The sequence below is a fragment of the Cuculus canorus genome, chromosome 3 (genome assembly GCF_017976375.1).
Source record: "Cuculus canorus isolate bCucCan1 chromosome 3, bCucCan1.pri, whole genome shotgun sequence".
Classification (NCBI taxonomy): domain Eukaryota; kingdom Metazoa; phylum Chordata; class Aves; order Cuculiformes; family Cuculidae; genus Cuculus; species Cuculus canorus.
This window is the reverse complement of record NC_071403.1, coordinates 103,265,833-103,280,355: the sequence shown is the minus strand read 5'-3', so window position 1 is coordinate 103,280,355 and position 14,523 is coordinate 103,265,833. Positions and strand designations below refer to the sequence as shown.

The 14,523-nt window shown below is 39.2% G+C and overlaps 1 protein-coding gene across 1 annotated transcript; it reads left to right on the top strand.

Annotated features, from left to right (window-relative positions):
* Nucleotides 1-2,412: 2,412 nt before the first annotated feature.
* On the top strand, nt 2,413-10,300 carry KCNK16 (potassium two pore domain channel subfamily K member 16). The gene is made up of 5 exons (XM_009564266.2): nt 2,413-2,625; nt 5,487-5,601; nt 6,133-6,299; nt 8,600-8,765; nt 10,077-10,300. Exons 1-5 carry the CDS (start codon nt 2,413-2,415, stop codon nt 10,298-10,300), a joined length of 885 nt encoding a protein of 294 aa, XP_009562561.1.
* Nucleotides 10,301-14,523: the final 4,223 nt, after the last annotated feature.

The window sequence follows — 14,523 nt, the reverse complement described above, 5'->3', positions numbered from 1 at the left end:
CCATTACAATAGGTGAAGCAACTGGAGAACCCCAAATCCTTTTCTTTACTCCAGGTAACACATGTAAAGTAATGCATTACATCGATTGTAGACCAGGATGTCATTTTTGGTATCTGTCCTTTCCAGAAGACTCAGATTTTTCTCTGGGAAACACTATATCCTACTGAGTCAGTCCTGTATTACAACAGCATTGAGGGAAGAACATATGATAAGTGAAGAATAATCAAGAAGGTCATGTTCAGCTCTGGATTCAAAATATGTTTTGTGAGAATTCTTCATACCTCAGACCAAATGCAGTCTTGTGTTTAACATTGGCAAAGAGCACTGGAACAGCAGGATTTTTAAGTAACAATCAGCTTCCAAGTTCAGCTACTCTCAAGAAGTTTTTGCTTTCAGCATTTTTTATTTCTAACATTTGTGAGCTCAGGTTTTGTTTATTTTTCAATCATAAGAACACTAAAAGAGTAACAAGAGAAGTTAGATTAGACATCATCAAGAGTGATCTGTTGGTATTCTTATTTTGGCATTTTGTATGTTATGCCTTTTTACCTGGAAGCCAAATTTCATTTCTGATGTGGTAAGCCATTCTGAGCTCCTTCTTCCAAACTCAGAACTCACTCAGAAATCATATGTTTTCAATTCACTTCCAAATTTATAGTTTAAGTTTCTTTTTTCCTGTGGCAAGACATAACTTCTGGGCTACTGCACAGATAATTGTTTTGTTTTGTTTCTATGTTGCAACCTCACTACAGGGAAAAAAAAGAAAAGCAAGCCCTTGCAAATGGCATATTGATCCTCAAACAGGGCACTGAAACATCTCTCTTATGAGGAAAGGCTGAGAGTCCTGAGTCTGTTTAGCCTGGAGAAGAGAACACAGAGAGGGTATCTCATCAGTGCTTAGAAATATCTAAAGGGAAGCTGTCAAGAGGATGGGGCTGGACTCTTCTCAGTTGTACCCAGCAAAAGGACAAGGGGCAATGGGCTCAAACTGGAGCACAGTAAGTTCAATCTAAACATGAAGAAAAACTTTACTGTAAGGCTTACAGAACACTGGATCAGGCGGTCCAGAGAGGCTGTGGAGTCTCCTTCCCTGGAGATATTAGAAATATGCCTGGATATGTTCCTGTGCAACCAGATGTAAGTGAACCTGCTGTAGCAGGGGTGTTGGACTAGATGATTTCCAGAGTTCTCTTCTAGCCCCTGCCATTCCATGATTCTGTGAAATCTATAGGTCCACATTTCTGAAGCATCACCATTCCCAGATATGAATATGAATTAAGCCAATTTTCAGTCTTTCTCTCTGAGCACTACCGCTTGTTTGAAGGTAGTTAGAAAACAATCTGAATACTAAGCAAAGGAGGTATATCTGTATCCAGAACATTTTAATGGGAAGGGAGTTTAAAAACAAAATTGCAGGCCTAGCCACATGGCCTTCCTGCTCAGTGTGTGCATGTTTTCTTTCAGAAGCAGCGTGGCATGGATGACACTAGCCATAAAGCTCTTCCTACAGAAAAATATGCAAGCCCAGCTCATTTCCAGTGTATGATAATCATTAAGGCTCCCATGAGTGAGCCTCTGATACTTTTTTAGCTAACAATTAACCTTAAGCCCTCCTTCCCCTTTATGCATTTAGATTAAAAGGGCAACAGGGAGACTGAAAGCAGCAGGCATGAGCGGTTCATTCTCTAACTCTGTGGACTAAAGGGTGGAGTCATCTGAAAAAGAATTCAGAAGCTGTAGACCTGGCAGTGAGAGGACTGATCTTATTAGGATTAGAAAAGAAAGAGAAGGTCTGTCTTGTGACTAGGCTGAATTTAGGATGCTTCTGATACTCATCATGCTGCTTTTACTGGTGCCAACAATGTTTGTATGGTACAGACGGCAGCTATTGACTTTTCCATTTATTCAGCTCCATACTCTTCTTTGTTCTGGGGTCATTAGTGAGTTTATAGTGTTTTCTTGTACAAAAGTCTAGTGCTTAGACTAAGGCTTTACTTGTCAAGGCTTTAAGAGTCTATCAGTGACTTTATACTCATATGACCGTGGGTAAGTCATTCAACCACAGTTTTCTTCAGCTTCCAGCCTTGAAAACAATATCAGCCTTGGAGGGCTTGTGTCAGGCTTCACTCATTTACTTGAGATCTTTGGATAGAAGTTGTTTTAATAGGAGAAAACCACTATGATTCACATTCTTATAAATGCTCTCCGTTTATTTTGGATAGAAGAAAGATGGTGAGGGATAACATTTGCTTCTTAGTGTCATTTTGTATAGCACTGATACCCATGTGTTCTGTTAAAGAAGGTTGCAGGCCAGGAGCTTGGAACATGGGTGTGTGATTCCTGGGTAGCACACATCTTGGGACAGTATCCTAGTAGGTGCTGGGCAGGGACTGTCAGCAGCAGAGCAGCAGCATGCCCATCTTCACCATACACAACCAGCAGATCAGCTGGACTCCACTGCTGGTACTGGGTTACGTCTTTTACCTCCTCCTGGGTGCTATGGTGTTCCAGCTGCTGGAGAAGCAGGCAGAGATCCACTTTTGGGACCAGTTCCAGCTGGAGAAGCTCAAGTTCCTGCAGAACTACACATGCTTGGACAGGCAAGCCCTGGAACAGTTTGTAAAGGTAAGAGGAAAGGGCTCCCATTATTTTGCCTCCAGCATATTTTAGTTAGAAGAAATTATACTGTTTTGGCCAAGCATGTCATAAATTGATCTGCTGTCCATGACATTAAAGGACTAATTGTACAAGAAAAAGGCAGAGGTTTCTCAAAGCTATACACATACTTCTTTATCTTGATCTATTGCACTTCTTTCTTTACCCAGTCATAAACTCCCAAAACATGCAAATCTGGTGATACACCTTCATGCTACCTTGCAATAATTTCAACTTCACAGTTTTCCGATCTTTCATTATTTATTATATGGGAAATATGCATTGGAGCAAAAACCAAGAATCAAACCTACAAGAATCAGGTTTCCTTCCAAACTTGTGCAAATTCTGCACTTCTTTTCTACCAGAAATTGTCTACTGCTTTTGAAGGGGGTCTTGCACTTTTAAGATAATTCAAAGTCAACCCTCACCAACTGTGTTATATATATATCACTTATAAAAAGAGACAAAGGGCTCTTGTTTAGCGTGGGTTGCAAATTAATGACATTTTGAATTACATTTTAAGCTACTCCTCAAAACAAACTGGAGATAAATTAAAAGACCTTTCTTGGTATTATTAGACACAAATCATCTCATCCTGTTATTGCAAGAACTCAATAGGTATCCTTGAACTATCGCTTTTTTCACGCTCAAAATTTATCCAGTTGCAGAACTGGGTGCTTAAATGGTTTGAACTCTTTCTAATGTGTCATTAAACCTGATTTATAGAAACTCTAAATGTGCTGCAAGTTTGCACTTTCCAAGTCAGAGGACTTCCATGGAGGCATACATTTGATCAACAAAAAGCTCAGATTCTGTAAATGGGTTTAGGCAAACAGTGACGTTAGATCCAAAAGGGAAGAGAAGGTGCCTGAACCTCTGTCTACAAGGACAATGTTCTGATTACTAATACTAATACTAATGTATTTCTTTAGTATTACTAATACTAAATACTAATGTATTTCTTGTGGAACATTTGGTGTTGGCCAGAAAATAACTACAGATTTCAACAACTTACCTTCCTAAAAACATATCTGGTTTTTTTTCAACTTCAGCAATTGGTGATAGCACCTGTCTGTCCCTTAGGTCTGTGATAATGATGGTAGAAAAGAAAAACCTGATTCTCATTCTATATCAAATAAGGATATGTCATAGGGTTGAAAGGTTTACTTAACTCTCCAGATTTAACCTAGAACCTTAGGGAAAGTTCACTGATGTCCAGATTCTCCTCTCTGTGGCTCCAGTGGAGCTTCCTTAGCATTGCTGGGCCACTCAGAGAATCACATTCTACTGCACCTCTGCTAAAGTAGATAAATTTCACTTGTAAACTGTTCCATACAAAACCGACTGAGGGCACCAGATTACCATCTACAATGCAGGAAGCTTTAAAGTACTTTAAAGTATGTAGACTTTATAGTCCTCCAGATGAAAGCAAGCACAGGTGCCCTCTGACTCACCTGTCATTTATAAGACCTCTTCAGAAATTCGTCCAGCTCTTACTAATAGCAGGGAATAGAATTCTTTCTATACTAAGCTCTAGAACTAATGCAGGTAAGCAGCTGTCTATCTGGACTTTTTAACTATATGGTTAAGGCCTGTTCATCATGTCAGAAGTTTCAGTCTGAAAAGTGACAGCATTCATGCTGTGGTGAGACACAGCCACTAGATTCAGTCTGCTCATCTGACAAGTGTGAGGTGTCTTATTGTATTGACTGTTCTTTAAATCTAAGTCCCAGACTCTGAGAATCAACCCAGGGTTTCTTTTTCCATATTCATTATCACTAATAATAGGGTTACTAAGTTACTTTTGCCTTGATTGTGCATGAAGCAAAGTCTCATCATTCCATGTCCATAAACTGCATTGCCTCTGCTTGGCCAAAACTGCCGAGCTGAGGGACGGCCCCAAGCCTGGAGCTTTGTGGAAGGGCAAATCCAAACTCCGCAATCAAATTTGTCTCTGGTAAGCATACTTCTGTCAGGAAATTATGCCATTCTGACAGCATAACTGAGAAGCAGATTCATAGAGTACAGGAGTACCATTTTAAGTCCCAGTTTTAATTGTTTCCATACATTGTCAGCCCCAAAGGAACTGATATAAATATTGACCAAGAGGACCAAATCCCCTCAGAGAAATCCATGGGGAGAGCAAAGGAACACAATCTTCACTACAGCAGCTAACAAGTTATTCGATGCCTAAATAGGAGTAGTATTTCTTTTTCACATAGTAGTTTTGGTCATCTGGTAACTATCTGGAATAGCAGGGAATATTTCAATAATTATTCTTTCAGACTATGAAAAGCCTAATATTAATTGAAAATTATTTTGAAGTCCAAGCCAAAAACAGTATTTCATCCTCACTAGTACTTACACATAGGAAAAGGAAAAAAGCATGTTCCCCATGCCCCTCCCCACAGACACAAACATGCTTTTACACATACCCATATTAAACACTAAAATGAGATGACTAGATTAGGGAAGGAGAGAAGAGGAACTCCTTTTATTTTTTATGGTATAACTTCACTTTCTTTTCCCACCATGATCACTTTGGGGGCTCCCTCCACTCCCCCTTAGCCTTCACCTAGTTATAGAACCCATCCTATTTCAATGGCCAGTTTTCCAGTGACAAGAGTTCAAATTCCTAAACAGCTCTATTTCCAAGTTTTGCCATGTCAGCACAAGGCCATTTTTGTCAAACTGCTCTGCTATCTACATTGTTTATTGCTCTGCTTGCTCAATATGGAAAGCAATATTTACTTCACTCTTTCTTTTGACATTGTTTGTGAGTTGGTCTAATAGGTTGATCATCTCTGCTCTTTTGACCTCTTCTGCCTCAGGTCCTCATGGAAGCATGGGAAAAAGGGGTCAACCCAGAAGGAAACTCTACGAATCCCAGTAACTGGGACTTCAGCAACTCCTTCTTTTTTGCAGGAACTGTTGTCACCACCATAGGTGAGGTACTCTCTTTCCTTATAAACTGGTGTTTCCTCCTGCCATCCTGAAAAGCCCCTTGAAATATGCAGTTGGTGGACGGAATACACCTGCAAGACAATCCTGACTACTGTGGATTACAGTTTTCTATTCGTTTCCAATTATACCTGTTATTCTTGTGTATACAGCGTATTACACTTGCAAAAAAGGCTTGGTGCCTACTTGGCATATGCAATATAATTTGCACACGCACAGCACATCTTGAGATTGCTTTGCAGCATTAAGTTGCACTCACCACAAAATCAGAGACCTATAGCAAATTGCACTACTGTAATATTTTTCACATTAAATTTTCTGTTAGTACTAGTGAATGCACAGGGTTCAATCATAAGCTATGGCAATCTGTAGGCAGAATAAATTGCAGAAAATCACAGGCCCCCAGGTTCCTGAAGCTTAACATAGTTGAGCTTCCAAGCCTAGGAACTTCCCACGATGGCCTGGAGCCTGAATGTAAAGCCTTCTCATGCAGCTGCTTTCTTCTTTTTTTCCCAGGTTATGGTAACCTGTCCCCCAGCACAGTGGCAGGGCAGATATTCTGTGTGTTCTATGCCTTATTTGGAGTGCCACTCAACCTGGCCTTCCTTAATCAGTTAGGAAAAGGCCTCAATGCTCATCTGATTACCCTGGAAAGATGGGTGCAAAAGCCAGGCCGTGCCCAGGTACAGTGTCAATCTATCATTTATTTCTACTATTTTAAAATTAATTAAAGTTCTCTTCTCAGATAGGTGCTGCTTCTGCTACATTGCGTTTCCTTGTGTATGTCTACATTTTTCTGAACCACAGCAATAAGGTAGCCCTTTATATCAGAAAGCTGATATACTCTATCTATCTACTTATAGCTTTAAAACAATTTGCTTTTCCTTGAGGGACTCTAGATTTGCCTTTTTGAAACCTGATTCAGCAAAACTGTTAAGCAAGCGATTGAGCAGGGTCCTTAAGCTCATGACCTTAGCAGAACACATGCGCGCACACACATTGCTAAATCAAGTTCACACTATCTAGCCTATGCTAGCATCTATCCAGAATCTAGCTCTACACTGTGCAAAGACAACTTATTTTTATTGGCCTGTTAATCTGACTTGAATTACCTTCCCTGATTGTGCCAGCAATTTAGCATTTCCTTCCTTTTCTTTTCTTGAAACGTACATAAATACTCCTTCCCCTCAGTTACAGTTTATTGGTGACTCATTGAACTAGTCCAGATGTATTGGAATAAGGGAAGCACTGATAATAGAATATACATGAAGGTCATTTATAACAAAGTTAGTGCATGTTTCTGAGTAAAGGTTCAATTAATTGACCCCTTTAGTTAGGGAAAAAGGAGATTAGATACGTTAGATATGTTGAAACATTTCAGATCTCTGGCAGAAGTTTTTTTCTCTTTTTCATTTGTAAAATCTCTGAGTCACTGCATGCTTTGCCTATGTTAGGAAAGCTAGTGCAAGTCTGTAAACAAGTCTGTAAACTGCAGACTTGGTTTATATGAGCAAGAAGTTCTTTAGCTGCATACTTTGTCCCCAAATACATGCAGCTCTGCCACCAGAAAGATTCTCATGCTAGTATAGCTGCATCTTTCCTGAGATTCCTCATACCACCTCAAGGATTCAGGGATGTGATCTATATTTTTTTCCACTCCTGCATTAACACCTTGTACCTGGCAGATATCCTATGATTAGACAAAGCTTTGGAGCTGTATCTGCTTGCTCACTCTGCAAAATCTCTTCCAGGAAGTTATTCCATATAATTTTAAACATAATTTAATCAAGCTTCAGGAAATTAATTACAATCAGTTCTTCACTCTTGATTTACTATCTTATGCTATAGGTTTGTACTAAAAAGTTCTTAAAAGCCAGGTTAACAAGTAATATTGTGCATTACAGTATAAAGTTTTATGAAAACTTCATTATCTAATCAAATGCTAGCGCACTTCTGGAATGAACTAAATGAGAACATACCTACTATAACATATTGATCAGTGATTCTCAAAGTGCTTTTCAAATGAGGTATTATTATACAGCTGGAGATACATCGTGCATAATATAGCAGTGATTTGTCAAAGTCACCTAGTATGATGATGCTAAGTTTCTCAAGCTTAGCCAAACTATTTTATATGTGAGATAATACAGAGACAGAAAGAAAAACATGATACCTGGACCTTCCACTTTGTAAATAGTGGTTTGGCTTTTCATCAGGTTACAATAGGCACATGCATAGAAAACCATACTCTGATTTGAATGCCCTTGAGGGCTTTTTTCAATGATTGGCTGGAAATCCATGAGTTCCTAATCCTCAATCCTAAAATCTCCTGTCATGACCTATCCACTGACCAGTCTATGTATGTATCTATTGCAGCCACATATGCTGTAACTTATCTACCCTCAATGTCTCCCAGAAGGCAGACTTTTGTTTTGACAAATCCACCCTGCACTGACAGAAAACAGTTCTGCTCTGAATGCTTCTAAGTTTAAAATAAAAGCAGCCAAACTGACTTAACTTAAATTTCACACAAATATATTTTTGGCTGCTGCAAGCCACTTTATAAATCTTTGGAAGTATTCGTGATGAAGAGAGCCCTAATTTGTTCTTGCCAATCTTTGTATCATAAGTAATGCAATATTGGTGGTTTTCCTGGAAGACAGGAGCTAATTGATCACAAAAGCATCTCCATTTGAATTGAAATTGTAAAGTGAGTAATTGATTCCTATGGTACTAAGTTTGAATAAAGCTTTAAAAAGATCCTTGGGGTTCTTTTCCCTAATTTTGAGACTTTTTGTATTCATGATTAGGTACAATATCTATGTGCAGGGCAAACAGAAGGTCAGCCTGCTGTGCACAGAAGCATTGGTTTATTCTTATCCAGCTGGAGTGGGTTTGCAATCCAAGAGCAAAACAGACCCAGCATTTTTCACTAGACAACCGCTTGGTGCTGTTTAGCTGACATCTTCCTTTTATCTTTCAGGTGGTTCAAACACTGGCAGTGGCCATCTTCCTGACCACTGGGACCTTGCTTTTTCTAGTGTTCCCACCATTGGTCTTCAGTTATGTAGAAGGCTGGAGCTACGGAGAAGGCTTTTACTTCACCTTCATCACTCTGAGCACGATTGGATTTGGGGACTATGTAGTAGGTAATAAAGAAGGTGAAGTGGATTGAGCTTTGTTGAAATTAGTTACTCTAGTATAATGCTAAATACAGAGAACATAGATATCCATTGAACTATAAATACAATATAAAATTGAGCTGAGCCAGAATGGTAATAATGAGCTAATGTACTATATGACATGGGCATTAATTTTGCCAGCTAAGCAGAGAATCACCAAATTCATTTCACATACACCACTGAACGCCCATTCCACAGTGACTAGGCCCAAGCTGGTATGAATGTGATCCATGAGTGACAGGCAGAATATAAATGAAATCTCTTTGTCAATATTAAGTCCCTGAACCACCCTCTCCTAACAGAGACTTGTTTCAGTAAATGCCCACCATTCCTAATAAGAAATCACGTCAAATAGAAAATGATCAGTACTTACAGCAGGGAGAATACTACTGGTAACCCTGGGATGAAAGAAAACAAATCCAGTGAGATTACATAGTCTTCAGAGATCTAGGCTGAGAAATAGCAGCGAAGATATGAAGGGCTATTTCTCCACCCACTTATTTGAACAAATACTCTTAACAGGTTATTTATGCTGTCTCTATTTGTCAAAAGCATTACAGTCTGTCACTTCACAAGTAGTAGCTCTCCTCTCCTAGAGGTCATAACTATGTCCCAAAAGGAGATAAAGACCCATCCCACGCTGAATCTGGGCACTGTGAAGTTTCATGATGGTCTGGATGACAGAGACTAAATCATGGCTGTAGTATTGTCCTGTGCCTGTATCTGCAATAATTGTCCATGCTGTGGAAATATCAAACTGGGGACTAAGAACCTCTTAACCACTTATTTAAAATGGCTACATTTCCCGTGTAATGTTATCCAGGTGATTCAAAATCATTGTGGATACTGAGGTATATCAGCCTGCAAAAATCAATCACAATACCACCGAGGTAGTAAACAATATTTTCTCATTCATCTGAGGTCTCCTGGGTGTCTCTTAACTAAAATATGGCTAAGATGGATTCACTAGTGAGTTTCTAAGATTATTTTTTTCTTTGATGGTGGCTAGGAACACTCAGTTTTGTGCATCCTTGATTAACATTAGATATGGATATTTTTATTATACAGCCTCAGCTTCAGAGACTTGATTCCAACTGTGCTAAGCTTAACCTAAGAGGTTGAACACAAAAAGAAGAAAGGGAAAAAAAATGCTGATAGACCACACAAACTTGTTAAACATACACTTTTGCAAGGGATGGAAAGGGTGTATGAGTATGTATGTTGTGTGGCAGGCTGAAGCTGTCAAGATTAATATGCAAAGTTTCCTGGATTTTTCAGGCACGAACCCCAACAAGCACTATATCCCAGTGTACAGGAGCCTAACTGCAATTTGGATTATTTTTGGCTTGGCCTGGCTGGCTCTGGTCTTCAACGTGGGAGCTGACTTGATGGAAAAATTCCTTCAGCTAAAGTGGCACAAGCCTGAGTTAACCTTGGCAGAAGGAGCCACGATCAAATTGGAAGATGAACCTGAACAGCCTAGAATCCACATCCCTAGCTGAGCAAGGTACACAGAAAGGAGTTTTGAAAGTACACCTTTCATCTATATCTTACACTAAGCAAGCCCTGTGGATAAAGGACTAAACCACAGGTTGAGGACTGTTTCCTAATGAGGAAATGTTTGAGATGCATTGAACTTTACACACAGTGTGTAGGCATCAGCCAACTTAAACCTCAAAAAAAGTAGCATGCGTGGTAAAACAACTATCCTAGGATTCATTTCACACGTCTCACTTCTCACTCAACAAAGGCAACTTGCCCTGAAGTAATCAATTATTATTGCTTCTCTTTCTCTACTGCAATTCAGTTCTTACGGTCACTCATTTTCAAAAAAGCCAGTGATCACCTCCCAGCTCCCATAAGAAGTAATGTCACCAAGAATCTCAAGTGGAAAAAGTCAGGTACAGAAATTTTTCTTCATTTCCAATCAGAAAACAAACAAAACCACAAAGGAATATTGACAGTAATGACAATGTGCTTAATGGCAACCATCCAATTAAGATTCATTTGATATCTGAAATTAGCAGCTTTCATATAAAATAACATTTCTTTAGTTCTCTCTTAAATTGTGCAGAAATCATGTGTCCTAGACTGTTACAATTCATTTCAGAGTGAACTGACAGCTCAAAGCAGGCCCTAATCCCTATCACAATTCATTTCACAGACACTTGAAAACAGCACTTTAAATCTAAAGGCAAGGTGAATTCCTTATTTCTAACTAGATCATAGATATTATTAGAGTCTGGCATTTGCTTTGGGCCTGTTCATTGAAGAATTTCATGCACCATACAGAGCTGATGTTGTCTGTTTACCTCCAAACAAGACTGGCGATAGGCTCTTGTGTTAAATCTGATACTCAGTCATGTGCATAGTGCCACTAATGAGAAACAAGAAGTTTGGTTTTATCAGAATTATAGTAAGTCAAAAGTAGCAGCAACCATCTCCAAAGAAGCAAAAAAGTCAAAGAAGGACGTATAAGCACCTTATAACCTTATAACCTTGTCATTGAGATATAAAAATGTAGTCATACGCTGTATTAAAGTAAACTATAGAAACTTGATCAAACAATTATCCATTCATTGGTTATCCTATTAGATTGTTTATAACCATCACTAACACGTTCCATGGGTATGCTTGTAATTATGTACATACTGCTTTTCATTCAGAATGCTTATAACTCATAGTAACCATCAATTAATTCTTTTAAAATCCTTTATCAGTGGAACTTTAAGGTAAAGCATGAGTGAAATATGACTGGACATGTAAACTAGCCTTAAACTAACCTATGGCTAATGGGCTACAGTAACATCACACGTCAGCCTTTCAGAAGCTGCTTTGATATTTCACTTTGGGACGTGTCCATAAAACACATACAGATGTGTGTAGGTCACAAATCTCTTCCCACATACTTTCTGTTTATACTTCTGAGGAGGGTCACAACAGACGCTTGTTCTTACATCTGACTTCTTGCTTGTTTTCTTTGCTAGTTGCTGACTCCTTCAGTATGCACTGTGGCTGCTTATATCTGAGTTGCTGGCACATAGGAATACCAGCTATGGTTTATTCAGCTTCTTTCAAAACAAAGTTTTCAAATGCTTATCCCATCTAAGATTTCCTTCATGTCTTTCCACTACCTACCTCACAGATGTTATCTCCCAACTTTTTTTTCCTATGTGCCCTCAGCTATTCCCAGAAATTTGTGCAATGGCTTTCTTTGTAGCTTCTTTCACTGAGAACAGCCAACAGTCTCCTGTCTGGCTTTTGTATCTTTGCAAATCTCTCAGGAAACTTTCTCTCTCAATGTTCTTCATTCTTTGGACATAATGTTTGCATGTGCACTTGTTTATATCTTTACCATCACTGTACTCTGTACCTGCCTTATGTCAACACTACAAGACATTTTAGGCCTGTTTGTGTGAAAGTCAAAACTACAGTTCTACTGACTTTTATATCTAGTGTGTTCCCTTCACTTTGCCTTTTTCCATGCCTTCCTTACTTTGTGTAGCCACAGCCAGCCACAAAACATGCAGTAGTCTAAAGGTGATCCTACACAGTTTTATACCATGCTGTATGCCATAAAAAATGATAACGCAGTTTATCAGAGATGAGAGCATGCATGCACCACTGGCAAAGTGTTTGTTAAATGACAACAGGGAATTTGAATGGCTTTTACTGCAGTGCAGAAAATTGCTTCTGTACCTGATACTGATTTTTCAAAGTAGCAGCATGGTTACACTATCTTCGAATTTTTTGCTACTGCTACTTTTTATAAGGCTGAGAGTGTAAGACTGAGGCTTGAGAACAGCAGTTCTTAAGCTGCCTGCCAGAAGACTCAAAAAGATACCTTAAATCAAGCCTATGGCCGTGTTGCAACAGAAAACACAAAGATACTGATGACCTCTCCTGTATTACACAAGTGATGAAAATTTCTTGCTCACTTTATCAATTTTTCAAGATCCTGAAAAGATCATGCACATCTGTTATAGAAGGTACTTTGAGAAGTACTCACTAGGAATACTGGCCAATACTGGCCCAGTTCTTGAATATGCATGGATCAAATGCTTTCTAGTACCCCTCCCCTAACAAAAACGTAATCAACAAGTATCAGCTGGCCAGCTAAGAAAAGTAACATGGAAGAACTGTGCAACCACAAGGGCTTACTGGGAGTCAGAGGAGTGCACAAAATGTCTTCTTCTGCTCTTTAATAACCCATTTTACCAGTGATGCAATCCTGCACAGAATGGAAATCACACAACCTGCTACATGATGCTCAGCTCAGATGCATGGAAAACAGCACTTCTGAAGCTTCTGAGTGTACCTCTGCAGCCTGTGCAGAAGCAATGGCTCAGGCAGCATTCATCTGTGATGCAGAAAAACAGCACCTTGTCCTGAGCAGTTACCACTTGCGGTCCAGCGTGGGACAAGGAGCATACCTCCTTCCAGGCTTACACTCACCCTTCAAGCCCACATAGCAAGCCCTTCCTCAGAATCAAATGCACTGGCACCTTCCAGACAACAAGAAATATCCTCTGCAAATGTCCGAGCCATTCTCACTGGAGATGTAAATAGAAGGCTGAAACAAGTGACATTTCTGAAAATACTCAAGAAAATGAGCCATTAAAATATATGATGCCATGAAGATTTGTTGCAAATCTTAATCTCTTCCTCCCCAGACTCCTTCTAGCAAGCACATGCTTGATGTCCTGGTTTTCCACAGTCTTGTTTGTAGTTACAAACCCTGAGTGCTACTGTAATTGGTTTTATGTATAAACATTAAACGCTATATGTTCAGTCTGTAATATTTCAGCATGGTTATACTTAGTAGTGTTCTTTGTATAAATTACCTGATTTTAATGCAGTTAAAATGACAAAATTTAGCTCAGATGTGTCCATTTCCTGATATTAAATGAAAGAGGAAACTTGAGTATATACTTACTAGTATATTTTCTTATTTTCTGTCTCGTATATGTTTTCATAGAAAGCTTTCTTTTTCCATTTTAAACCCCATTCAGTAATAAATACATTTAAAAGGCAGAGTTAAGACTAAACAATAAGCAGCATAACTTTTTTTTACGACTGTGTTCAGTATGATATCTTTAAATTGGAGTCAGGCTATCCTTTACATATCAAGTTTTGCATCTTGCCAGTAAAACCATGAATTTATGCTAGTCAGTTTAAAGCATCTCCCAGAAAAACACAAATTAGCACATTATCAGAACCTTCCCAGTGGTACAATACCTATTTCAAGGCTGCCTTATTTGTAATAGTGCAAACACTCCCTGAGGGAAAAAAAAAAAAATACAGGGCAGTGTGAGAAGACATTACCATCTGACAGCATGTAAAGGCAGCCTGCTCCGGAATTTAGTGGGTTTATTCCCCTTTATCTCATATTCTGCAACAAAATAGGTAAATTACAAACATTTCATACACCCAAAGTGATTTGGTTGTTTCTTCTGCTGCTAATGGAATAAAGAGGAACATTCTGGGCCCCTCACTACAAGAAGGATATTGAGGCTCTGGAGCGTGTCCAGAGAAGAGCAACAAAGCTGGTGAGGGGGCTGGAGAACAAGTCTTATGAGGAGCGGCTGAGAGAGCTGGGGTTGTTTAGCCTGGAGAAGAGGAGGCTGAGAGGAGACCTTATTGCTCTCTACAACTACCTGAAAGGAGGTTGTGGAGGGGAGGGAGCTGGGCTCTTCTCCAAAGTGACAGAGGACAGGATAAGAGG